Source organism: Gavia stellata, chromosome 3 (genome assembly GCF_030936135.1).
Source record: "Gavia stellata isolate bGavSte3 chromosome 3, bGavSte3.hap2, whole genome shotgun sequence".
Classification (NCBI taxonomy): Eukaryota; Metazoa; Chordata; class Aves; order Gaviiformes; family Gaviidae; genus Gavia; species Gavia stellata.
In genome coordinates this window covers 64361434-64388619 of record NC_082596.1, presented here as the reverse complement: position 1 = coordinate 64388619, position 27186 = coordinate 64361434, and the positions used below count along the sequence as shown (strand labels likewise).

At 39.4% G+C, this 27186-nt stretch overlaps 1 protein-coding gene across 1 annotated transcript; it reads left to right on the top strand.

Annotated features, from left to right (window-relative positions):
- Nucleotides 1-190: 190 nt before the first annotated feature.
- Nucleotides 191-26922, top strand: FBXO15 (F-box protein 15). The gene is made up of 10 exons (XM_059815697.1): nucleotides 191-222; nucleotides 3306-3410; nucleotides 5290-5394; nucleotides 9315-9560; nucleotides 9828-10037; nucleotides 11885-12014; nucleotides 14388-14470; nucleotides 15664-15809; nucleotides 22994-23118; nucleotides 26653-26922. The coding sequence occupies exons 1-10, from the start codon at nucleotides 191-193 to the stop codon at nucleotides 26920-26922; spliced, it is 1452 nt and encodes a 483-aa protein (XP_059671680.1).
- Nucleotides 26923-27186: the final 264 nt, after the last annotated feature.

Below are 27186 nucleotides of genomic sequence, written 5' to 3'. Positions count from 1 at the left end.
GACAGAGCAGCGGGGAGGAGAGGTCGGCCCCCGCTGCAGCCGCCCGCCCGCTTCTGCGCGGCAGCGCTCCCGGGCGCCGCCTCTGCCGCGCTGGGCGCCGCCCCGCCCCGCTGCCTCACGTGGGAGGTGGCAACGGCGCCCCCCTCCCCCCCGGCGGTCGCGAAGCCACAGTCCCGCGGCGGAGACGGCCATGGCGACGGGCCGCGGCAGGGCCCTGCGGCGGTACGGCCGGGGCGCGGCGCCGGCAGCCGACGTGGCGGCCCTTCCTGGTGCCGCTGGGGTCGAGCCGCCGCGGCCTTTTCCCCCTGCGGCTGTCGCCGGGCCCAGGTAACGGTCTCCCTGCCCAGCCTGAGGAGGGGCCGCCGGGGGGCGTCGAGCGCCGCTCTGCCGCCCCAGAGCTGCCTGCTGGTCCTTGTCGCCTTGCCCGTGGGGGGTGGTTTGTTGTTTTCCCTTAACTCCCATTGCTCCTCTGGGAAACCCCTTCCACCCGCCTCACGGCTCTGGTTTCCAGCTCTAAACTTGGCACAGCTCGGGCCTGCTCGCTCATGGCCACGGGTGCTCTCCTCTCCCTCGCCCTGGCCCTATGGAGGGCAGCCTGTTTGTAGAGGTGACGCCCATTGCGATAGGAAGCACAGGCCTTTTCAGGTGTAGGGAAGGCCGAGGTTTAACGTGCTGTTTTCTGTCTGGGTAGTGGGGCCTAAACTTGGGTATGTGCTTGAGCTTAGGGGAGGTGGTGTAATAAGCAGTAGCTTGTCTACAGAGTACTAGCTAGCTTAGTGGTTAATGTATATATGTTCAGGGTAGTTAGGCCTTTGTGATAAATGGGAGGATTTCATTGTGGAAGGTGTGATTAGCTTAATTCTTGTAGTACAGGTTCAGCTTCCAAAAATTTAAAGCACCAATCTTGGAAGCAAAGTTGAGAAAGCAGGTTTTTCTGCTAACCCGTTTGTATGACCTTGGGTTTCATAGCTGTTTCATTCCCCCCATTTTTTTTCTAACCTGTAAATGGAATGGATGCCTATTTTTTTAAAAGGCTTTGTGATTACTGGCTGAGGAAAAAAAAAAGTCAAAGCATTATTGTAATTTCTGTTTATCACCAAGTATGCTTTAACATTTGGAGGAGGAGACAGGTTTTGTCACTACTTAAAACTTTCTATATCTTCTTTGAAATAGATTTGTTCCCTGACCAGCAAAAAACCAATGGTCATGTTGCAAGTACTACACGATATGAAAGTGGAAATATTGGTACAAAACTGAGTCCCACAAATTGAAAGCTAATGAAATAGCAATTGAGGTTGTTGTGCCTCTAAGCAAGAGCATCTCAGTTGTTACAGAAGTCTCTAAAGAGGGGGAGTAGCAGCTGTCATTGGTTTTTAACTTGGGCAGGCAATGTGGTACAAAATGTGGTACAAAAACATTTTGTTAATACTAATTTCAAGTCCTAGCACACACAATACTTGAAAATAGTTTATGCAATGGATTTGCTGTTGTTTCTTCATACGTTGAGAATTTTTTTGGTTTGGAAGATGCAAAATTTCAGTACTTTTTCTGAAATGAAGCTTACAAAAGTGGTAGATACTATGTTGAAGTTTTCAAGGCATGTGTAGGCAACCTTTCTCTTACTTCAGAAATTCCTTCCTGGGGTGAAGAAGAGGGAGATGCAAGAAGTGGTTAAAATGAGAGCAAGAAGGACTGAATGCAGGCAATGCAGGTTATGATTGTACCAGGTAAAGTGTGTTGCAAAATCCAGGATCCAGCTCCTGATCTGAATTACTCCTGTACTTGGAGTCTGTGTAGGTATGTCACTGTAAGGTATGCCCAAACTAGGTATCTTTGTGCCTTCGGCGTAGACGCAGGGCAGAATAGTCTGGGATGTGCTGCCCAGAGAGATAACAGAAGTGGTAGTTCTGCTGCTGTTGAACAGGACTTGTGTCTCTAAATCCCTTTAATGGCTTTTGAAAAATGCAGTTTATTACAGCCTCATCTCATCACGTAAGTGTACTTCTTGATAATAATACAAGAGTAAAACATCTGCTTGACCTTCAGGGTGTATTTGATATACTTTTTTGTAGTTGTTAATTTTGTTAGTCTTTTAGAGATTGGCATGCAAGCTGAAATGTACATGTCTTTTTGTGTTATGCTTATAATAATTCCCAGTAAAACTTCAGGGTTTTTTTTTTACATAGCACAGTTGACAGTGTAGGGCAGAGTTGTTCTTTTCTTATGATTTTTATTTGTCTTTGAGCATAAATTAATCTTAAATCAGTGTGCAGTAAATGTACATGGTACCCATGTACTTCGAAATCAGATTTTTTTTTTTCCCTCCAACATCGATTGGTTGCTTAGAAACCCAAAGTTGCATTGACCAGGTGTTGGAAAGTCATCTGTCAATACAGACCATCACTAACTGAGTATATGGGGAGCTCTGCCTGCTCTGTGGCATCAGTGGGTATAAAGAAGACTGAAACTCCGTCTGAATATTTTTATGTGGTTTAATGATAGTATTTGCTTACAAAGTTCTTACTATCAGAAAACTTGGAAAAAATGTGTGGCCAGTTGGATTATAAGAATTTATTTGTCTTAGAAATATGCAAAGTTGCTTTCTGTAGCAAGAGAAAGTAATTTTTGTCCAAATTGTTATGTGTTAATGAGCAATAAAGACATCGATGCCCATCTTGCCTGTTGAACTGACACTTACCTTGCAGAGTTGTGAGTATTTTAACAGGGGAAAATCTGAAATGAGACTATAACTTTGTTTCAAATATGATTCTGTTATGTAGTCAAGGGAATTCTTTTTGAGCCTTGCCAGTTTTTGAGAAAGTTTCAAGGTATAGTTTTATTTGATATCTTTTAATAGCTTGACAAAGTTGGATGGCTCAAAACCGTCTCTGGAGTAACGCTGCAAAACAGGAGATTCATCAGTGGGTTCGACTTGCTGCAGGGGCCTGTTTGGAGCTTGATTATGGTGGCCACAGTGGTGCAGCTGTCTAACGTTAACAGATCTCTACCAGATTCAAACTGATTTGGTGATGCAGCACTATTCACTTCTGACTACTGTGAGAGATTAATTATAGGAGAGACACCTATGAGTTTAAATAATGAGTTTTAATACCTGCTCTCAGGTATTTTAACTTGGTGATAATTGTTCAAATTTGTGAACTGATTATAATGAGTTACCATGTAATGTATACCCTGAATCCTGTCTCAGTTGATGTGGTGTGTAGGTGTGCACAGTATGCGTATTTCTTCATTTTGTGATGGTGTGACTCCTAACAGTTTTTCTTTTTCAGAAATAGGTCAAGGAGCTTTGCTGCCAGGCCTGGAGAATGTTCTGAAACTGTAAATGCTAGAATTAAAAGTATGTCTTTGATGCCTTCCATGAAACTGAAACCTAATTTGTGCATTGAGAGGTGAGTATGTCTTTGAGAGTAAGAGTGGAAGACCCCTTGCAGACTATAAGCCATCTTTTGACTGCTTGCAGTTATTATGATCATACCTTGGAGATTTCTATGTCAGATGTTCTGAGTCGAAAAGAAAAGATTTGCTTTCCTGGCCTACTTTGTGATCCTATGTTGACCTAATGTTTTCTGGCATGGTTGTCCCTCACTTCCTTTTCTAAGTTCATATGAAGTATGTAGGTTTTCCAAGTCACATGAAGCCTTCAGTAACTCCTTTGCAATTCATAGGCTGTGTTGTTCCTTGAGAATAAAAATTGTTATTGTATAACTTCAATAAAAGCCAGTTTGGAATTAAACTTCTGATGTTCTCGATACTAGTTGCTTTGTATAGAGAGGCTTAGGATGGTGGAGTGGGATGAGGGAGAGGAAGTAAGTGGCTGCTGCATATTTGCTGCAAGGTAAATGTTTCCCTCCCTGTTTGACAGTGAAAGGGCACTTTCAATATAATCATAAGTTGCTTTCTTTTTGAAAATTAGTTATGCTTCTACAAAGAACATATGAGAATACGTTACACATTTTGTAGCTTCTTGTGTAGTCATCCTCTGTTTTCCATTGTATGGCCAGTTCAGTCCCTTATGCTGTTAGTTTGGTGTGAAAGACAAGACAAAAAAAGAAAATACTCCTTTCTCTGTTCCTTTACAGAAAAAATAATATGGTTGTAAAAACTGCTGTTGAAAATTCTAGATCAAGCATATTATTTTAGCTAATTTGCAGCTTTTTAAGGGATCATTTCTAAATTCTCTCTGGCGTAAATGTACTAACTGCTTTGGGCTTACAGTGTTTGAGTTATTTCACATAATAACCATGCAAGTTTTGGCATGGTCGCCTCTATGTTAGTGCAACTAAGATTCTGAATCTTAATACAAACCTTGGAGTATTGGCGTTATTATCATTCTGTGCTTGAAAGCTATATGCTTCTGGAATAAAGTATTATAAATCAGCAACTGTTGGAAATGACACAGTAGTAGATGGACAAGAGACACAGCTGAGGTATTGACTTTCACAGCAGTTTGTATTTTCAGTGGTGATTTTGATGTTACCGTATTCTCATGCTCCAAAAAGAGTATGAAATACATCTTTTTTTTAAACTGTGCAGTTACCAGATAATACTTGAAAGGTATGAGGTTTCTGTCTGTTAATACAAAAATCATAGTGACTCGTCTCCAGGTTATGTTGTGCTTGTTGTACTTAGGCTGGCATCTCTATTTCAGGCAGCCTTACAGAGGCACAGAAACACTAATGTTCTCAAGATGCCACTCAGCTCTTATTTTGAAGTTCACATCTTTCTGTTGACATAAATGAAAACTGTATGAGACCCCTGAGCACATGTGGTTTGAAGGTTTTGAGGAGGTAGAGGATGATATCACTGTTTGACTAGGACACTTCTGTTTTGGTGCATCCTGAGACCTGACACTGCAGTCAGGAGGAGAGTGAGTGTACGCAGTTCTGGCAAATGCTGGTGGTCATGGACTAAGTGTTAAAATCATGGTACAAGTGGTGAGAAACTGAAGTTGAATGAGATTAGTTTCATGTCAAACTGGGTTAAAGTTAACTAAGTTTAATGAAAATGCAAACCCATAATTTGTCACGTAATTGTGCTGTGCCACTTGAATAGGTTGTGGTGAATTGTTTTAAGCAAATGTCAGAGAGACAAGTCAGAACCCAAACCCTGCAAATTTACTCTTCATGTGAGTTTTGATTTGTGTATTTATAAGCTGGTAGTTTCTGTCTCCTTTGTTTTGCTCTGGTTTGGGATGAAAATTCTTTGCCATTGTCATTTCTGGAGTTTGCAGGCAAGTCTAATGGTATTTGTCTTTTTCTTGTTTTCCAGCATGCCATCAGAAATGCTGATGAAGATATTTTCCTACTTGGATGCTGTGTCCCTGTTGTGTGTTGGTTGTGTGAATAAGCGCTTCTATCATATGGCCAATGACAAGTAAGGAAGAAGGAAGCATAAGTGCTAGTCTTAATTGTGCAGCAGTTGAGTTTACCTGAGTTATGAATCTTTCTAACTTAGTTGCATTAATGCATGTATCTACTAGCAATTCCTCTGCTGAAAATGTACTGCATAGCTCACAGTACAATGTGTTGTATGGAATTCTAGCTGTGCAAGCCCTATTAAGTTTAATGGGAATTATGAGGCGAAAACTAAATACAGTGTTTTGAAATGTTGCTATTAGTATTTATTTTGTTGTAAAATTTGCATATATTTGTTTGTATTCATGTGCACCTGCACAGGCTTTTTGGTTCAGGCAGTCCTTTGTGGTGTAGCCAGTAGCTTTGTAGAATTGTCATAGCTTTCATAATTTTGAAGTCCTGCTTGTTCAGCTCTTTCATCAGGTTTTTGCAGAGGGTTTGATTTAGTCCAGTGATTCACTAGTGGGTTTTATCAGTTGCTCTTTCTGACAAATCTTGGTGACTTCCAAATGAAAACAAAAGGGGCAAAGATAAATACTGACACCTTTTTTTGTAAGCGATTGCCTATACGGAGTTCACAAATTGCTCCTACCAGTATCATGATAATTTTGTGAAAGGATCAAGAGGAGGGACCCTGATTGGTATGTGATAACTAGGATGTCTGGATATCCTTTTTTCCTAGGATTCTGCTGCTTTGGTGTTTAAATGAGAAAATATCTTCCTGTGTAGGAAGTTGCGGCATCTGGTATTCATCCATTTGTCACTTACTTGCCAAAACTTGTACAGTGAATTGGTTAACATTGGCATTGACACCTTTAGAACTGATGAACTTAAAGGGAAGACTATAATCCAGATTTATTTTTTGAGGCTGTCAGCAGGTGCATGTAGATAAAAATTGCATAGTTGACACAAATTATATATCTTAATATGCGTTTCCCACTTCAGGATAGTGAGGTAGGATAAAATCGTTGTGGCTGTTCAAGGGAAGCTGATTCATCTGTCTCCATCTCGACAATGTCTGTTCCCATCTTCTAATCTTGACAGAGATTACTGTATGTGCACAAATGAGATTCAAGGAAGAGATACTTTCGCTTATCTAGGAGACTGACTGGTTCAGTGGGACCAGGTCACTTCTTCCTGCTGGATTTCCATGGACCTTCTTGTGTCCCTGAATGTTGTGGTGAATTAACAGAAGTTTTAATTGAAGTCCCTGCATATCACTGTGGCAAATCTGATCTTGTTTTTCAGGCAGAGTATTTTTCTGAGGATATTTCTGCTGTCCTGGATGTACAGGATGCTGTCCTTGATGCAACAGGACCATCAGCCTTTCATTGTGATACATCTCTGTTGCCTAATACAGTGTTTTGTCTTTGGGCTCTTCAAATAATGTCTGTGCTTTAACAGTTCCGTGGCACTGATGTCTTCAATGTAACTGTTCAAGGCAAGGAAATGTTTCTGACCCCAGTTTCTGCATCTCCCTTGCCCCAGCATGTGGTATTGAGATTGGCACTGTTTACATCTTTGTTGGTGACATGGACAGTGGGGTTGAGTGCAGCCTCAGCAAGTTTGCCGACGACACCAAGCTGTGTGGTGCGGTTGACAGGCTGGAGGGAAGGGATGCCATCCAGAGGGACCTGGACAGGCTTGAGAGGTGGGCCCATGTGAACTTCATGTAGTTCAGCAAGGCCAAGTGCAAGGTCCTGCAGATGGGTCGGGGCAATCCCAAGCACAAACACAGGCTGGGTGGAGAATGGATTGAGAGCAGCCCTGAGGAGAAGGACTTGGGGGTGTTGATTGATGAGAAGCTCCACATGAGCCAGCAGTGCGTGCTTGCAGCCCAGAAGGCCAACCGTATCCTGGGCTGCATCAAAAGCGTGACCAGGAGGTCAAGGGAGGTGATTCTCCCCCTCTACTCTGCTCTTGTGAGACCCCACCTGGAGTACTGTGTTCAGCTCTGGGGCCCCTGATATAAGAAGGACATAGACCTGTTGAGGTGAGTTCAGAGGAGGGCCACGAAGATGATCCAAGGGCTGGAGCACCTCTCCTATAAGGACAGGCTGAGAGCGTTGGGGTTGTTCAGCCTGGAGAAGAGAAGGCTTTGGGGAGACCTTATAGCAGCCTTCCACTATCTGAAGGGGGCCTACAAGAAGGCTGGAGAGGGTATCTAGTGATAGGACAAGGGATAATGGCTTTAAGCTGAAAGAGGGAAGATTTAGATTAGATATAAGGAAGAAATTCTTCACCATGAGGGTGGTGAGGCACTGGAACAGATCGCCCAGAGAAGTTGTGGATGCCCAGTCCCTGGAAGTGTTCAAGGCCAGGTTGGATGGGGCTTTGAGCAACCTGGTCTAGTGGAAGGTGACCCTGCCCAAGGCAGGGAGATTGGAACTAGATGATCTTTAAGGTCCCTTCCAACCCAAACCATTCTGTGATTCTATGATTATTCCAGCCTTCCTGTCATGCAGTGTGGGAAGTTCACATAGATGGTCTGTCTGAAAGCCTGAGGGTTTTGATCACCAGCAGAAAGTGCTTGTATAAGACAAAGTGAGAAGCCAGAGCACAGGGGAAGATCTTTTTGCCTTGCCCAGATCTTTTTGCCATTGTGGTCAAGTGATGACTGACAATGGTGCATGTCTGCTTCTGGCATTTGAGTTAGCAGTAAGAGGTTGGGTTGGCTTATTGTAACAATGTCCAATAAGAGGCCTTGATATCAATATTATACTTAACACTTTGAGGCAAGAGAGGCACGTGTTCTGCTGTGATAGAGGCAAATTCATGCTTCCCTGTTGGATGCCTTTTTGATTTGTCTGCCCTGAATTCTTCAGAAGTTGAGGACAAAGGGGCAGTGATACCTCCCTAAACACTTGTGATTCCAAGTCCCCCTTTTTTTCTCCTCTGCCTCCCTGTCCTGACTGAATTGTTGAGCTTCTTGAACTGATTTCTCATCTGCTTGCACAATGCTGTTTTGGGAAAGGAAGAAGCAATATGTAACTGAGAGTGAGGAGAAGCGTGGTAGATATTGGTGGCAAGTCTGTCTGCTTTCAACTTACATTGCCTGAGACTACCTTCAAAATGTGGGAAATGCCTACTACTAATCCCTGTCCTTTCAGCATCATGCAGCCAGATGCTAAGTATCTCTCTCCATGAAAGAAAGGATGTCTGTCTGGGGAGGGTTATAGGAGGACATCTTACTGGACTCTTTAGGCTGAATAAGACCAGTTGGATGATACACAGCTCAATTTCCGCTGATGATGGTGTGTCAAGGACATCTCTCCTCCATTTTCATCATTCCGCAATTCTTAGCTGTTTTGGAGTTAAATAAGAATTTCCTCCCTCCGTCAGAAATGTTTTATGCTATCTGATAAGTGGGTTGTCTTTTCTTTTCTGATCTCAAAATTGAAGTATCTTAAATCTTTGTTTTACTCATGGGATGGTTCTTCATGTTCTCTTATGGCTATGCTGTCTCAGAGCTTCATCCTGGCTCCTGTATTTTCAGGAAGACAGACAAGACTTACCTCTTCTTTGTTGCCTCATGATAGCTTTCTCTCAGATATGTACTGTTTTGTTTTGTTGGGTTTTTTTGGTTGGTTTTTTTTTTTTAAATCTGCTTCAGTGAATGTCTGTGAAGGAAGTAGCAGCACAAGGGGAAGGAAGGCTTTTTAAAAACCACATACTCTAGTGTGCTATTGAGAGGCATAAAACAGAAGTTCCCAATATCTGATAATCCTACTTTCTAGAGCACTAGTCAAACATTTTCTGTATATGTAGTTGAGATGTTGATCAACCTTACTGGCATATTGTAAGAATTAACTGAATAACTTCTTTTTTTATTATTTTTCTGCTAACATTATGCTCAGTGGTAGCTGAGACATGCATGTAAGAATAATTAAGTAACTATTCTTGAAATTTATGTGGTTTTCCTCTTTATTCTATTTTCAGTGGAATCTGGCTGAAAATCTATTCCAGTTGTTTTCAACCAAAAAGGACAATTTGGAAAATGACGTCTGAACAAACAGAAACTGTTTCCTTGGGCTGCGCTGCTGCTCTACATGATGAAAAGCCTGGGTACTGGAAAAAAGAATACATCTTCAAACAAATAGCTGCTCTCAAAACTAGAGTAATGCGACTTGTTAAACCTGTAGATCCTTATACAGGTCTTCCATGTAAAAACAAAGAAGCTATGAAGTAAGCAATGCCTTGTCACAGAAGATGTTTACTTGAGAACAGAATATTAATGACTTTGAAAATGTTATGGGGATATGGAAATAGAGCTATAAAATATATATCATAATGGGAAGATATGATGATAGCCTATAAATGACCTAGCCTGAGAAACATAAGTAGCAGTTAGTAGAAATTTTAAAATTCTGTTGGAAGCATAGTTTAAGTTTTGTCACTTTGAGAATCTTTTTTTTTAAACGCCTCTCTCCCCTCTCAATTCCTAAATAACAGAGCCTCTGGCTTGAGTTGGATAATTGTTCTAAAGGACAAAAATGGAAAGGAACATGTAATGGAGAAGGCAAAACTATCATTTAAGCATACATCTGCTACTATACTTTGGTATACTACAAATTGGCCATGCTTAGACATCCTGTCAACCCTAAAACTGTTCGGAGTTATGCCATTGCTTCCTGACCAAAGCAGAGCTCCCAGCAAGAACGGGTGAGTTTTAACATAGGATTTTTGAGGGTTTTTTGGTGTAACTGGTTGATAATGTGTCTGTAGGAGCTATCTGGCCTTGGTTTAACTTAACAAGTTAATTCTTTCTTAGAAAGCCTCTCTGTAATATTTCTTCCAAAGCCTGTGTCCTCCTCTTCATTGGTAGGGCTTTTTAGCAAGAAACTGGCATGCAAGATACAGACTGATAGGTCCTGCCTTGGAAAGCTGGATCTAAGGCATAGGTAGAAATGAGCATGAAACAAACATGTAAACCTAGGAGAATTTAATGTAAGACATTTAGATTGGAACTGTTCCTCATTTCTGTTACTAACATTTATTTTTTTCTATCAGACAGGTGTGTATTTAAATTTAGGGAACTTGGTGTTTGGCTGCATGTACAATATAAGTATATGCATATAAAAAAAACCAGTCCACAGCACAATGTGGGATAACTGTTGTTTTGTAACTTAAGTGTGTACTATATTCTTCTGGCATTATATTCTGAGAAAAGATGTTTAAACTAAAAGTGTGTATTTGAGGTATATGTGTATTTGGTTGCTGTCAAGGAGTTTTCCACATGTCTCTGTCTTAACATGTCATTTTAGTATATGCAGTATCGGCTACATGCTGCTTACACAAACCCCCTAGCAGTAGAGATCTGAAAAGAGAGAATTGTTGTTCACCTACAAAAAACGTGGTTCCTCAAGCAGAAGCAAAGTATTTGCCTAAAAAAAAAGAAAAAATCAAGAGAAGCCTTTTGTGTAAAGTCAGCTAAACAAGTCTTGCAGCCTAGTTATGTGGGAAATGTAGTTGTTTTACCAAGATGATGATTCATATGTAGAATATAGTAAAAGAAAACTTGCAGGCAGTTAGTGTATTTATTTCACAGAATCTTAAATTGTTAGAGCTTGTGAATATACATGAAGGTAATGATTTCACAAATATCAGAATGGTACTCAGAATGTTAAGACTATAAGGAGCTAGTGCAGGGACTTTCCCAGTCCCTGTATTTATACCAGCCTGATTGACTTAAAGATGGAAAGGGTTCATGTCCCATCCCTGCCCCAAATCTTACAGTTCAAGGTAATGTGACAAAGTTTGTGTCAGTTGCTGTCTTCCTAGCAGTGTGTGGTGGAAGGTGATACTACTGTGATACTATTGGGAAATCTGGGAACAGTTTTGAATATAATAAGAGGCTAAGTCTGCAAAGGGTTTTAGAAAGAGTTATTTCTCCATTCTGAATAGGTAACGCAGACTCTGCTTTCTGCTTTTTTTTATGCATCGTTAGCCAATAAGAGCTCCTGTGAAATATGAACTTTAGTTATTATGGAGCTAAATCGCTTTAATTACAGGCAAAATCTAGGAATAACTTTCTAAAAAAGGAAAGCTTCCTCTAACATAAGCTTTTAATTTATTATATGTACAGTTTGATCCTTTCCTTGGAATTTTGCTTTTGTGGAGGAAGAACTTACCTTCTTAGTAGCTTGCTTCATACTGACAAATGTTCAGTGATTCTATCTAGTACCAACATAGTATTAAAAACAAATTATAAAGTAATTCTGTGGCTACTTTGAAATATTGGGCAAGCATGTAAATTTTTCTTTTTTAAGTAGTGCATTAGGCCATCCTATGGTGGCTTTTGTTTCTTTTCTGGTTAGGTGTTGAGATCCTGCTAGTATGCTGTAGTTGTTTAAAAGTAATTTTATGGCTGTGCATGCTGAATGCTTTCAAAGCTGTTTTCATCATGTGCTGTTGGTCAGACTTCAGAGTTAAAAATGAAATTAGGCTGAACTTTTACATAAATAAGGAGACATAGTCTTGTTGCTACATTCTGTATATTCTTTTCAAAGACCTCGTCGACGTTCCTTAGTTGCTGAATACCATCTTGCTAACCTGACTGAAAGTAGTGTAGCTGTTGGTGCTGATAATCTTGTCCAGCTCTTCAGTCTGAATCCAGGACTCTTAGTAGGACTTTGGAAGGTAAGATAACATTTTGTTTCAATACTTTATTATGATTTGAAGAAACAGATTATTTTGCCTTGTAGTTTGGGATTTTGAGAGTTTTTTAGGGTTTTGGGTTTGGTTTTTTAATCTTCCTTTTTTTCTTAGAATTTTGAAAGATCTTGTCTAAACTAACAACAAGGAAATACAGGTAGGGACAGCTAGTTGATGATTTATTGTATTCTAAAGAGCTGTCGCAGGAGTATCTGTACTTTTCAAAAAAGAATCCACCTCTAATTCAAAGAACAGTTATGTGTCATAGTATATTAGATACTGTACTAATCTTATTTCTGTGTTCAGCTTTATTTGTGGTCTTCACATGCCAGAGTTTGATATCCTAAAGACACTTTAAATAGAATGGTTTGAGGAGAGATGTGTTTCTTCCCCTAACTCATGCCTTGCCCTGTCCCCATGACTCAAAGTGATGAATTCCCACAAGGCAACTTTGCTAGTTCTTTCCTTTAATCTACATCACCGGGTAGTTGTATCCTGCTCCAGCTGTAGGAATGCTGTAAATTGAGCCCTTTTGGGGATATTCAATTCTTGGTATTAAGTGTCTAAGTTCAGGGGTTATTCTCTGTAGGCTGTGTGTAGAGATGAATGTCTTTAGAGAGCAATGCAGAACATCTGAAGTAGACTTCTCTACAGGAATCTGCGTCATTGCACTGAATAGACTGGGACCTAGGTGTCTGCCTGAAGTCGCATACGGTTAGATGCTATGGAAGCCTATCTCAGGTGTTCTGCTCTTGGACTGAATCCAGAGGTGGCAGCCCTTTCTTCCTCCCCCAGCCATGTTACTGACATAGACTTGTATTATTTGGCACTGGCAAGGAACTTCCCTCAGGGAACCTGTGAACAGTTGCTCTAAGCTGTGTCTCATTTCCATCTGGAAACTCTTGCTACCTCAAATGTGCACAATCAGCAGAGGAGTTGTTTAAAACCACAGAAGGAATATTTGTTTCACTCTTACTTAAAGGTGTCTGTTTCCTAGAAAACTTGAGACTGGCTGACCTGCATGAGCCTATTATGGGTTGCCTCAATCTATGAAAAGCTCTGATAAGTGAACAGTCGTTTTCTTTCGTATCTTCAGAAGTTTAGTAGAATGGTGTCCCTGCGTTGGTGTCCCTATGGTCATGCTAGCGCATTACCCCTTCCCGTGCTTGGAAAGAGAACTCTTTCAGCATCTGGAAATGGTTCAGTCATAATGAAGTTCCACAAAGTTGTTAAGCATTGAGTGCCTCACTCCAGTATATTTTTCCTACTTACTTTTCTGAACAGCTGTTCTTATTCTCTATGTGGGCAGAGTAACATTAGACAGTTAACTGTAAATGGGTGTAATAATGTAAATGCCACACATCTTGGTTTTTTACACATAGCTTAGCTGCGTAACAGAAATTGTTCATGCTAGTAGCTTTGACAGCCAAGGACAGGTTATGTGGGCCTTCTGGTACTTGCATAGGGAAAGACTGAGAGACTCTATGTGATTGATAAATCTCTGTTGTTATATCTTTTATAGCTGTAATTTTGCACTACAGAAGTATAAGAGTAGCTAAAAAAAAAGAGTTCAAGTAAGGGATGTCATTTTCTGTTTGGTAACCCAGAAAGATGAAAACAATAGTTGCCCACTTTTCAGGACAGTAATAGACTGCTGGCAGTGAATAATTTTGGTATTGACTTAGGTGTTTGCAAATGTAGGACTCAAAAATGCATTTTTCTTAAAAAACCCAAACTGAAATCCGTTCTGTGTTCTTGAAGTACATAGATACCTTTGGCTCTGTTTAGCTCTCACATTGAGCTCTGAAGTTTACTTTGAGGTCTATAGAAGGTATGTCTTACCATTTTCCTAGGAGTATGTAATCTGGTGAAGACATCTAGGGTTTACTTTGAAATTCAATATTTCTATTGAATAGCTCTGTATTCCTCACTGATGTTAGCCCTCTTTGCAAATAGTTCCTTACATATGAAAATAAGCTTGATGCTTAGGTATTTAGTAGCTGGGAGTAAGGCCTGTTTGACTCTTTTTAGGTGTCTGCTTTAAAGTGGTAAGTAGAAGCTAGAGAATTACAATTCATGGATTGCTGCTGATAACTTTTGTCCTGGCGTAGCTAGTTTCCCTCCCTTTCCCCATAATATAGAAATGCTGTGATCTTTTACATATATTCTGTACTCTTGTGAAAAGACAGTAGCAGTTATAGGAGTCCAAGAGTTAAAGCAAGCCATTATTAACATTATTACAGTAACTGGCAGAGTAATAAGCAGCAGCATTTATCTATGAATTCTAATGCTCAGGAAGTCCTTGTGAAAAAAAGTATTTCCAGATGAAAATACATTTACTTTTAATTAACTTTTCAGGAGAAAAATGAAATTGCTTTTGTTATGGCAAGTCTTCATTATCATCAACTTCTTGAGAGAAGCACTTTGGGTTCTGCTACTGTGTAAGTTTTGGTTTCTCCTTTGTGGGTAATAAAGATAACCTTTTGAATAAAGCTTTGAGTTTTACAGTTAAATTGGCTGCTGGTAAGAGGTTTATATTTAGGCAGTAATTAACTATTCTTGTTTAATGTAAACAACAGTTATGGTAACTATATACGAAGCTGTAGAAGTTTTTTCATACTAAAATATTGCCATTGTTATGCTATTAAGGAGATAATATAGTCATACAAGTATACTAGTACTTGCTGTATTGAGAAAGTTAGAAATACAGTGCCCATACTTTATCTCTTTTCACAAGTAGTCTTTTTATTCACTCTTCCTATCTGAAAGACCTAGAAAAGAGGGAGACATTTTAGGAAGTAGGAAAATCTTTAGCTGTGTAAGAGGGGAGAAGAAAATTCTAGTAAACTTGGTAAGGTGCCTGCATTTATCTTTCAGTCCTGTTGAAAAACTAGCTGGATTTCTTATGAAGTATTTGTGTGTATGTGTCTATTGCAGTGTATAATATAATACCTGTTTATACACTGTAAACTGTTGAAAAAGATGGAGTTTTTAGCTTTAGAGGATGATTTTGGGGATTTATTTCCCCCCCAGCCGCCTTCTCAGATACTGTTGTATCTACTAGAGTCTTATGTGCCTGCTATATCTTAGTCTGGCTCTTCCCACACAGAAGGTAAGACTTCACACCATCTCCCGTTCTACCGAATAGGATCCTATGTGGGAGCTGCTCAGTTGACTCTGGGATTTGGGCTCTTCTGGTCATTTCTGTGCAGTAGTTTCTCTTTTAGGGTAGGTGCAGACAAAATTATTCAATAACTGCTATTCTAGAGAAGTCTGTAGCTAGTTGGCCTTTAGATTTGTAGTTAAGCTGATGCGTGGTTGGGGTTTTTTTTTTTGCATAAACAAGTCCGTATTTTGGAGTTTAACAGATGTACCTTTTAAAGTTGACTGCCATATTTTCTGCCTTTGGCTAGGCTGGACAGCTGATTAGAAGTATTAGACACTGTATTAGACAGCTTAAAAGAAGTATGTTTGATTTTCAAAAGCATTAAGAAAGAAGAAAATTATATCTTCTAATAATTTTTTCCCGCTTATAACCTCTCCTAAGATGGTAGTCTCGGTGTAGGGCTATTTACTATATCTCTTTCTGTTAAGTCATTCCCCAGTGCTTAATTCTGTTTTTTTTTTTTTAAAGTCAGTATGCCCTTCCACCTAATCAACCTGTATTGGATGATGTTGACCCAGAATATGGACTGCATGACTACAATCTACATCTCGATATGCACGGTGGAAGCTGCACCTACCTGTGTGGAACGTTCAAGAGCCTCTTCTGCAGAAAAGGTAGAGTTGACAGAACAATAATGTCTGTTTTTAAAGTAATCCCTGCTGTTATGTTTTCCCTCTTATATCCAATATGTCTGTTTTAAGGGGAGAAACTGGAATGGATTTTTAAGAGTAAGCTATCTTTTTGTCCGTTGTGTGATTTCTTTATATCTGCATGGTGCGTTGTGTGGTGTCATAAGCTTGTGCTATGTGAAGTCTGCCTGCTGTTACACTGACATAGTGTCAGGCCTGAGATATAAGCTCTGCAGATTGTCAGGATATTTTTGTTTGGTTTAGTGCTGAGTTAATAATGCAGTGGCACAGTTTTTGATACAGGTTGATGTTCCTTCCACTTGTATACTATAAGGGAGAATGAGTTTGTCCTGATACATTTTGGAGACCTGTTTCTGTAGAATTCTTCTCAAGTATACTTTAGGTGCACTGACAGATTAAATATTTAAATATGTTTGTAGAAGATACTGTGAACTTTAAGATTTATAGCTTTTCTTTAGGTCAACTTAAGGTTGCCTATTCTGACATCTTTTCATTGTGTAATGAACAATTTCAGTGATTGTTTTTAACTGTGCTGCTTTTTTTCAGTTCTTAGCTTTTCTTTTAATGAAACGTGATTGTCTATCCTTGTTCATGGACAGCCCAACTTAATAATTCTGCTAGGGTTTTGCAAAATATATGGGTGATCTCTTTTGTCTTAACTTCAACACAGCCCTGCCTACAGCTACATAGCTGTCTTTCTGTCAGCAGAGACAGATTAAAATATTAAACTTAAAATTAAACACTGTAAATTAATTGTTGCTCCCCAGTTTATCTGATAACAGTACTAATGAGCTTTCTGTTGATTTCAGAAAATGCTGTTTTTGATGAAGACAGTAGAGGGCACTGTTATCAGGCTTGAGTGCTTTCACAGTGTTAGAACAACTTTCCCCATGACTTTTTTTTTTTAAAATTTGTATTGATGACTGGAGAAGAGAAGGCTCCGGGGAGACCTTACAGCAGCCTTCCGGTACCTGAAGGGGACCTACAAGAAAGCTGGAGAGGGACTTTTTACAAGGGCATGTAGCAATAGGACAAGGGGTAATGGCTTTAAGCTGAAAGAGGGAAGATTTAGATTAGATATAAGGAAAAAATTCTTCACCATGAGGGTGGTGAGGCACTAGAACAGGTTTCCCAGAGAAGTTGTGGATGCCCAATCCATGGAAGTGTTCAAGACCAGGTTGGATGGGGCTTTGAGCAACCTGGTCTAGTGGAAGGTGACCCTGCCCAAGGCAGGGGGATTGGAACTAGATGATCTTTAAGGTCCCTTCCAACCCAAACCATTCTATGATTCTATGACTCCAAGAACTCTAATTTAGACTGTAGCCTTGTGCACAGTGTGGAGTGTTGTAGTCGTTGTGAGTTTGAAACATACATGTTTTCAGATTCCTAAAAAGCTCCAAGCTTGAAATAAAGCAATACTTCTAAGGGTACAACTTCAGTGAATTCTGTCCATGTAGCAATAGAAATCTCTCCTGAGGTGTTGTTCAATACAGAAGTCCTATTTATACCGTGGAAAAAAAAAATAATTTCCTCTGTAAATTGGCCAGAGGGTTAGGGTTTGGGTTTTGGGTTTTTTTGTTTTTTTTTTTTTAGGTGAATGTCATGTTTTGTTTTCTAAAATGAAAATTTTATGCTCCTAGCAATACAACTGTGCAAGAGAAGGTTGTGTGTGGCACGCTTTTCTTTGTTGGTATCACTTTTTTGCCGCTTAGAAGCTACTTGTGTTAAAGATAAAGCTGACGTTTATGCAAATTGTAGCAAATGCCAGGAGCTACAGTTGTGATGCCATTTCACTTTGCTAGTTAGAGAATCTGTTTTATGATCATGAGTGTTTTCTGAACTGTTTTGGTTTTGTGTCCTTTAGGTTTGTGACAGCTGCTAGATTCTTCTGTCACAGGACATCAGCCAGCTGAAGCCATGGTTCTGCAGGCAATAAGCTCATTTGTCATCTAGCCCCTTCTATGTAGTTGCACAATAATTTCTTTTGGAAAATTCTTTATTTCCTCCATAATTTGTGTTCAAAAATTATGTAACGAGGCAGATTATAGCTATCTGCTGTCACATATCTTCACAGCAATTTGTTGTTCACTTTGTTTTTTCTGGTAAACATGGTGTTTCTGAAGGTGGCCAACAGTGTAGGTTCCTCCAGGCTGGTTGTACTTGATGGTTTGTGCTTTGTTTTCAGGATCCATTCTAATGATACTATTTGTCCCATTCTCTGGGAGGACTCTGAAGCATGGAGGTCTCTGACATAGTGAGAAGTCCTGTATTTCTTAAAATTATCACCCAATCCAGATTTATTTTAAATTATGGATGTGACATGCCAATGGCAGTTTCCACAACCTGAGACACAGATCAGTTGTCAGCTATTATACTGGGGTTTTACTTATTTATTTGTTTCTATTAGGGAGCTGTAGACATTCCTAGGTTACCAGGGAATGCCCATTTGTTATTCTGCAGAGTAACTGATTTATTCATTCACATTTAGTTTTATTTTCGTCTGCTTATTCTTAGCATTCATTAATGTTGTACTTCATTTTGCTGCTCTATTTTCAATTCTTTATGCAAAATTTTTAACATTAAAGTGAAAAAGTTACATCCCACTTCATTGAACAAAGTGGATGGAGTATATACAGCTTCAGATCTTTTTTTTCCTGTTATTAATACTTGCACTGCAGCCACTCTCTTTTGGCTGTTTTTTAGCATTTTATTATATGCTTCCTTCCATTTAAACAGAATTGGTAATATGGTCTTGTTGACAGATACTGTAGGGTGAATATGCTAAATACTTTCAAATTGAATTGAATGTATTAAAAAACTTTTCTTGTTTTCAGGAAGCTGTGACAGGCTTTTCATATGACTCATAGAAGCCATGAATACTACATCTAGCTTTTTAATAAACATTATTGAAATGTATTTACCTAGTTTTCCAACTTCTAAGCACAGCTTTGTAGCCATATGGTACTCTTAAGCCTTGCCTTTTCAATGTTATTCCTTGTTGATATAAATTGATGTGTTGTGCTTGCAAAATGTAATGGGGTCATTTTTGTGTGTTTAGAGAGCTTTTAAGATTTGTTCGTAAAATATCACATCATGTATTTGAAATGTTTTTGCTTGACCTTGAAGATCAGTTTGAAAGTTTAAATGACCATTTCAGCATGGTAAGGCTGGTTGTTGCTACCAGAATTAGTGTTAAGCACAGCCTTCCCTGGAAGGTTGCAGGAAAAGAAGGTTGTCAGAAGTAGTCAACATGGATTCACCAAGGGGAAGTCATGTCTGACCAATCTGATAGCCTTCTACGATGGCATGACTGGATAGATAGGTGAGGGGAGGGCAATGATGTTGTCTACCTTGACTTCAGCAAGGCTTTTGACACAGTCTCCCACACCATCCTCATAGGCAAGCTTAGGAAGTGTGGGTTAGATGAATGGACAGTGGGGTGGATTGAAAACTGGCTGTTGGATAGAGCTCAGAAGGTTGTGATTAGTGGCACAGAGTCTAGTTGGAGGTCTGTAACAAGTGGTGTTCCCCAGGGGTCAGTACTGGGTCCAGTCCTGTTCAATATAGTCATCAATGACCTGGATGAAGGGATAGAGTGTGCCCTCAGCAAGTTTGCTGATGACACAAAACTGGGAGGAGTGACGGACATACCGGAAGGCTGTGCTGCCATGCGGTGTGACCTGGACAGGCTGGAGAGTTGGGCAGAGAGGAACCTTATGAAATTCAACAAAGGCAAGTGTAGGGTACTGCACCTGGGGCGGAATAACCCCATGCATCAGTACAGGTTAGGGGCTGACCTGCTGGAGAGCAGCTCTGTGGAAAGGGACCTGGGAGTCCTGGTGGGCAACAGGATGACCATGAGCCAGCGATGTGCCCTTGTGGCCAAGAAGGCCAATGGCATCCTGGGGTGCATCAAGAAGAGTGTAACAAGCAGGTCGAGGGAGGTTATCCTCCCCCTCTACTCTGCCCTGGTGAGGCCCTGTCTGGAGTACTGTGTCCAGTTCTGGGCTGCCTGGTTCAAGAAGGACAGGGAGCTGCTGGAGAGGGTACAGCAAAGGGCTATGAAGATGATTAGGGGACTGGAACATCTTTCTTATGAGGAAAGGCTGAGGGACTTGGGTCTTTTTAGTGTGGAGAAGACAAGACTGAGGGGGGGATCTTATCAATGCTTATAAATACTTAAGGGGTGGGTGCCAGGAGGATGGGGCCAGTCTTTTTTCAGTGGTGCCCAGTGACAGGACAAGAGGTAATGGGCACAAGCTTGGTCATAGGAAGTTCCTTCTAAACATGAGGAGGAGCCTCTTTACTTTGAGGGTGGCAGAGCGCTGGAACAAGCTGCCCAGAGAGGTTGTGGAGTCTCCTTCTCCGGAGATAGTCAGAATTCACCTTGGATGCATTCCTGTGCAGTCTGCTCTAGGTGAACCTGCTCTGGCGGGGGGGTTGGACTAGGTGATGTCCAGAGGTCCCTTCCAACCCCTGTCATTCTGTGATTCTATGAAAATAACAATCAAATTACAACTTCCAACAAAAGCTTGGCTAGCAAAACAAACTTGCTTGGCTTTTAGCTAAAATAAGTGCCTTTGGACTATTGGGCTATTTATTTCTTTCCCCTGAGGTTTGTCTACGTGACATATGTTCTCTATATTGGTATTCCCTTTATTCGGAAATATTTGTTCCTTGTAACCTATACTGATTAAAGTGCTGCTTTGCTGCTATATGTCTTGCATAAACTCTGGACTGTAGATATTATAAAGTGACGATGAAACAAATTCTAGGTCAGGCTGAAGAAAGCCCTGTCCAATTTGCTTCCTCTGTGTTTCCCTTGGTACGTTTAACATAGCTTGCTCTGTCCCTTCATTTCCTTTTCTTATCTGACTGGGATGAGGAAGGGGAGATTGCAGTACTTAGCACTTCAGCTTCTTACTGATTTCTAGGTATAGTTTTTCTTTCTTCTAGATACGAGGACTGCAATGGAGCTTTTATATTTAAAAAAAAAAAAGTTATAAAGATTGGATTAACTAACCCATGAATAATCAGCTTTCAGATTCCTGATCTGTGTCACCTCTTTCCATTCTGGCTTAAAGTTAAGAGGTAACTGCAACAGGGCATTTATAACTTGTACCTTAGCCAGGTGACCCATCTAGCAATGCAGCAGTTCATGTTATTAATGCCATGCAATAGTAGTGATGTCCTGGGCTTCATTAATTTATTAGCAGTATGCTTTTTTCAATCTGTCTTTATTCCATTGACATTTTCATTTGTTTTGAATGAGTGAGAGGAATAGCTGTTTCCATTCAAATCTGAATTGCAGATAACTGAATAGTCCTTTGGAAAAAAATGCTTGTTGACTGATGTTTAAAGTCTCTTGTATAAAAGCTCAACTTTAGATGCAGGCTTTCATTGTTTGCTCAGTAAAGCTTGACTATTTATCTGAAGTATTTTTATCTTGAATGAAATCTTGTCATTGGATTTGATTTGCTGAGATTTGGAACTGAGCCATTTGGGTAGGTATCAATAGCCTTTTTTTCACTTTGAGCTGGATCCTGAAAGTGAATTTTGCTTACATTTTCTTCATTAAGTTCTCTGGGACTTCACTGCAAGGATAGTGGGTATCACTGTCTGGAGTGATGCATTTTCCTTCAACCATACAAAATATTTCCTGGGCTTAGTCATGTTGGTTCCACTGTATTCACACTCCTATTCCAGACAGTGTCTGTACTGAATAACCTGCTGCTTCTGTCCCCTGCCATGTATTGGGCTGCTTCCTCCACACAGTAAGTATTCTTTGGACTCCCTGCTTGCGAGTGATGGCTTTCCAGCATTGGTTTGTGGCCAAGCGTCTCTTGGAGTTGCTTGGCCCCACAGTACTAAATCAGAGAAGTTTGTGGCTTCTGTGGTAAACTGTGGGCTCTCTTTCTCTGTCACTTTGCCTCCAGCTGTCTGCCTTCAGCAGCCACCAGGCAAAGGCTTTCACTGCTCCTTTATGCAGGCTTTAGCTTTTTAACTCATAGCCAGCCTTTCTGATGTTGCTGCTTCTGTCTTCAGCCTCATGCTGCTTCTTGGGCCTGGCTGAAGGAGACCCACAGGCAAAACACTTCTTTCTTTTTCACTTTTGCCACTTACGTCTTAAAACTTTGCAGGCCCCTTCAGTTATCATTCAGGGCCTGATACTAGATCCTAACAAGCTGTATTTTTGTGGGAATTCCTTCTCTCCCTTCTTATCTGTCTCCTGCAAGTGTTAGATATTTAGTTCTGTTCCTTTTTTTTTCTTTGAGGTCTCTAGTGCCTTTGTTTGCTCTTTTAAGAGAGTATCTCCTGTTCAAGGAAGTTTGTTTAACGGGTGTCCTGCTAAGAAATCTGCTTGTATCATGATGTGATGTGTTTTTTTTTTTTTTTTTGTAGTCAGAGATCTTGTTTGTTATGATGTACCCCAAATTATAATTACACTGTTGGACTCCCTGGTTAACTTTCCTCCTCCAATAGCAAAGAAAAAAAGAACAAATAAAAAAAGTCATTCTATTCTGGGAGGAGAGAAAGACATACCAAAGAAATATGTTTTTGTTTAGGGGAGAAAAAAAAAATCACAAAAAAATTTTAATAATTCTGTCAAAAAATGAAAGTGAGCCTTTGGGAAGCTATTTAAAAAATGAACAAATCCATACTTTCAAAACTTGATTCAAATCAAGGCATACTGCTTGTCATTTTAAATGATGCAATATCCTTTCCAGGAAGGAGAAAAGGTGGCATGGGTATCTCATGATTTATTTCACGTGTTATGTGTTGAACTTGACGTTTGGGGAGTGGGCAGTGATGGAGGCACTGGTGGCATGAAATCTGAAATATTAAACATAGAATTTACTTTTTACATCCTTATGTAAGTCCTTTACATGGCATTCAGATTTTTCTACTCAAACATACTCAGTTTTTTTTAGCTGCTGCTTCTACTGTGGATCACAGAATCAAAGCCCTGAACTGTGACTTAAATTCTCTATAATGTGCTGGATATCTAGCTGTTGGTGTCAGGGTTTCTTATTGGTGGAGGAGGAGGAAACTAAAGACATGGAGAGAAGCAGAGGGAACATTTACAGTGCACTTGGGCTTAGTTTGATTTATAGTAGTGTAATGTTACATATTGTTACTATTTTCAGGTGACATTGAAAATGGATATTTGAGGCTCACAGCTGTAAGCTTAAAGGATAATACAAAGCACTTACCTCTTATTGGGACAGTTGGCTTATCCTGGGAAACAGATGTGTTTAAAGGCAATGTAAAGGTCAGTCAGAAATACTTTTTGTTTCTGGAAGTGCTCAAAATAGAATGATGTTTATGCATCCTAAATATGCTAATTTTAAAAAAAGGTTTTTTATTTGTGGAAGGTGTGTGTAGGTAGGAAAAGAACTCAATTCAAATATTGCAAAAAAGATGTGAATTTTGGGGAGAAATAGTTATATCATTACTGTCTTAGAGTCTAGATTGCGTGATGCATGTGTGATGACTCCAGTGCTTTCTACTCAGCAAAGATGCTGTGACTGACCAGCACTGCTTGAAAATGCTAGACAAAAAAATGTACTGGAGATGTGCTTTTTGTGGGGTTTTTAGTTGTGTTTTTTTTTTGTTTTCTGGCAATAAGTCTTGAACCCCAGGGAAACACTCTGCAGATCTGTTGTAGTATGTATATGCAGTGAAAGTTAGGAACTGTTGGAGAATATTAAAATGCCGATGGACACAGGCAGAAACTACAGTCTGCCTTCATGCAGTCAGCATCTAGCTCTTGAGTCATTCACATGGGTCAACTGGATTAACTGTAGGCAGAGGACTTCTCACCCGTTCTCTTCTACAAAATTCCTAGAAGAATTATTGTAAAGAAAGATTAAGAGTAGGTCTGTAGATTTTGCAATAGTGGTCAAGTGTACTTCAGCTGCATGGATATTTCAGAAGTACCAAAAATTATGATAAATGTAACTTAAGCACTACTGAAAAATTATTTTGTTCAACATTGATTTCAATTTTGGCACTTACTTTGTAAAGAAAAGTAAAAGTTAATAAAACTGTCCTTTCTGCTAATACCCCACATAAGTGCAGAATGGAATACTGTTTGATAACGTATTTTGCTCATAGACATTAACATACTTGCTTTATGGTTTATACTGTCAGCCACCTTTCCTATGCAATGAGGAATATAAAATTTATCTTCAAACTTAGTAACCTACTAGTATCTGTTGGGAACATCAACTACAGTTGAACTTGAATTGCAGTTTCCATTCAGTCCTCCCTCTCTAATTGCTCATAGCAATTTTTTTTTCTTCAGATTCCTTGTTTCTGTAGTGACAGGTTTGTTCACTTGCATTTGTTCTCAGTTTGTACTCAACTCTCTTGAGTTGGGTGTTTGTTTTCAAAAGAACAGCAAATCCTTTCACTATGTGTGTTAATAAAAATATTGTAAGTTGGTAATTAGAAGGAATTCAAGTGAACAAGAAAATGCCTTTAAGGCAATTGTTTGCTATCTTTCCGTAATGGTCATGAATGTTCATTGAGAACCATAATGCAGAATAGGTGCTTTTTTGAGGCTTCTGAAAAATTTTAGACTTGAATTATTTTATTTTATTTTAATTTTTGTTGTCTGTCCCATTAATTTCATTAGAACTATTTGCATGCTTAAAGTTAGTGGGATCTTAGCACATAATTACAGAATATGCTTCATTTGTTTGAAAAGCATATGATAGGAGGTAGGAAGTCTTGCTGCTGTGTTGGGCAGATACCAGAAAATTAAGGCTCCAGGGACACCTTTTTATGGCCTTTCAGTATATAAAGGGGGCTTATGAGAAAGACTGAGGGGAGACTTTTTACCAAGGCCTGTAGTGACAGGACAAGGGACAACAGTTTTAAAGTGAAAGAGGATGGTTTTAAATTGGACGTTAGGAAGAATTCTTTTTACAATGAGGGTGGTGAGGCACTGGAACAGGTTGCCCAGAGAAGTTGTGGATGCCCCATTGCTGGAAATGTTCAAGGTCAGGTTGGACAGGGCTTTGAGCAACCCAGTCTAGTGGAAGGTGTCCCTGTCCACAGCAGAGGGTTTGGACTAGATGATCTTTAAAGGTCCCTTCCAAACCAAACCATTCTATGGTTCTATATGATTTACAGCTGCTTGGCAAATTTTTTCTTCCATGAAAATAATCATGAGTACCACATAAAAATCTGGGAAATTAACTGTCAGAGGAAACAGAGAGCTATGGCTGTAGCCTTTAGTTTAGCTCTGTGCTATGTGTTTACAGCATAAGTTATACGGAATATTTGTTTCTAGGAAAAAATAAATAATATCAATATATTTTTTTTTAACCCCTCATTTTGTGCTGAGAGATTGCACATGTCAACACATAGCTGTGGGTAGAATTCAGTTTGGCTTTTAACATAAATCTCTAAAACATGTGAAGGCCAAATAAAATCAGCCACCGCAGCAGAACATGCCACTACTTTGAATTTATTTGAATTTTGTCTAATACTCTTAGGAAAATAAAAAGCTTTTTTTGTCACTTCTGGGTATTTTTTTATAAAAAATTAGTTGCTGAAGTACAGATAGTTGGAAATAGATGGGAAGAAAATAACCCCCAGCACTCAAGGCCACCCTGCTTTACTTTTCATAATTGGCCTTTGGTATGCAAGATGCCAGACCAGAAAATTGTAATTCTTTGTTGTTTCAAGTAAATCTATAGCTTGTATAAGTTATTAAATGATCATCAGATTTGGTTTGAATTTTTTATTTTCAGCATGGTCTACAGTAACAAACTTAGGAAACTATGTATTGCACTACCTCTTATGTTTGTGCCATCTGCTCTGTATTGTTGGATTGAAGTACAGTAATAGTGAAAGACATGTTAAAGCAACAGAAGCACAGCTATGTAGTACAGTGAAATAAAGCATTCCAAAATAATTTTTTGGCTTGGAATATGTGATATTGGTTTGTTTATGCATTTGGAGCATGTGATACTCCTGGAAGTAATGCATATATACAGCATAATTAAGGTATTCTGATTCATTTAGTGATTCAGAACTCATGAGAATAGGTAACAGCTGATTATACTAACAATGACACACAACCCATATGCTTTTAAGGCACGTGTGAAACCATCAGTTTGCAAGTGCCCAGGAATTGGCATCCTTACTTCATTCAGCATTATAAAATGATGTAATTATGTAGTGTTGTAAAGAAATATTTTCAAGAATTTTTAAAAGGAATAATTATTTGGAGGGTAGAAAGTCATATTAATATTACCTTTTTGGGAAATGAAGCTTGCAGCCATTCAAAAAGTGCTGTATACCTTTCAGTTGTAGCTGGCATATAAGGGTAGTTGTTTTTTGTGTACCCTGTCTTGGGCGTGGACTCTTTGAGTGTCTTTGCAAACATTGCTGCATTCAGACACGTTTAGCACCTGAGTTTAAACTTAGATTTCTTTCTCATATTGAAAGGACTATCATTATTTGAATGGTAAGGTAACTAATAATTGAGAAACAGATGTTAAATGCTTAAAAAATGTTCAAGAAATAATGTCTGATTTAGGTTGGCAGTGCTACCTTCTGTAGTACAGTTTTTGATATCTGTAGGTTGCAATTTTGATTTCTGTAGGATACCTCTAAATAAATGTTTGTTGCTTTGCAGTAGTCAGTGGAGCACTATCAATTATATTTTGAGTTTTTAGCCTTCATACCAAAAACTGCTCTCTGAACCCTTGATATTTCTCCTAAAATCAGGGACAGATCTACTTACTGTACCATGGCATAGGGAATTAATCTCTTCTGCTTGTGTTTGTAGGACTGCTGCGTGATGGATGTTACTCTCTTGGATGAAACTGGAAAGCCCTTCTGGTGTTTCAGTGCCCCAGTCTACATGGAACTATCTTCCAAGGCATCCAGCCTTTATGACTACATGGGTCATATGTATACCATAGACTATGCAGATTCAGAGGGTAAAGTCTGTATTGAGTTGGTATGGTTGGAAGAAACCAAGGAGTATTTTATAGTCAATTTGGTGCTTTATATAAGCACCAAAAAGGTAAATAACTGGTATGGAACAAATTACTGACTTAATTGGATCACTAATTTCCTTCCTTTAAAAAAACCCAACCAACCAACCAAAAAACACACTAAACTTTTGATGCTTAAAATTGATACCAGTGAGCAAGAATGTTCCAGCAAGTTTTGTGCCTCTTAGTTTTTCAGTAACAAGTGCAATTGCATAAATTTTTTTTAATTGGCATTGGAGGGATTGAAGAGATACGTTGATATAAATGAATGTTTTTCTTCTCTGTTGAACATCACATGGTTAGTCTGTTTCTGGTACTGGGTA

Excerpts from the sequence above, each read along its gene's own strand:
- FBXO15 (XM_059815697.1), top strand. The coding sequence starts at position 191 with ATGGCGACGGGCCGCGGCAGGGCCCTGCGGCG. Across the intron at positions 3,411-5,289 it reads CCTAATTTGTGCATTGAGAG|CATGCCATCAGAAATGCTGA; the intron begins GTGAGTATGTCT and ends CTTGTTTTCCAG. Across the intron at positions 5,395-9,314 it reads TATCATATGGCCAATGACAA|TGGAATCTGGCTGAAAATCT; the intron begins GTAAGGAAGAAG and ends TTCTATTTTCAG.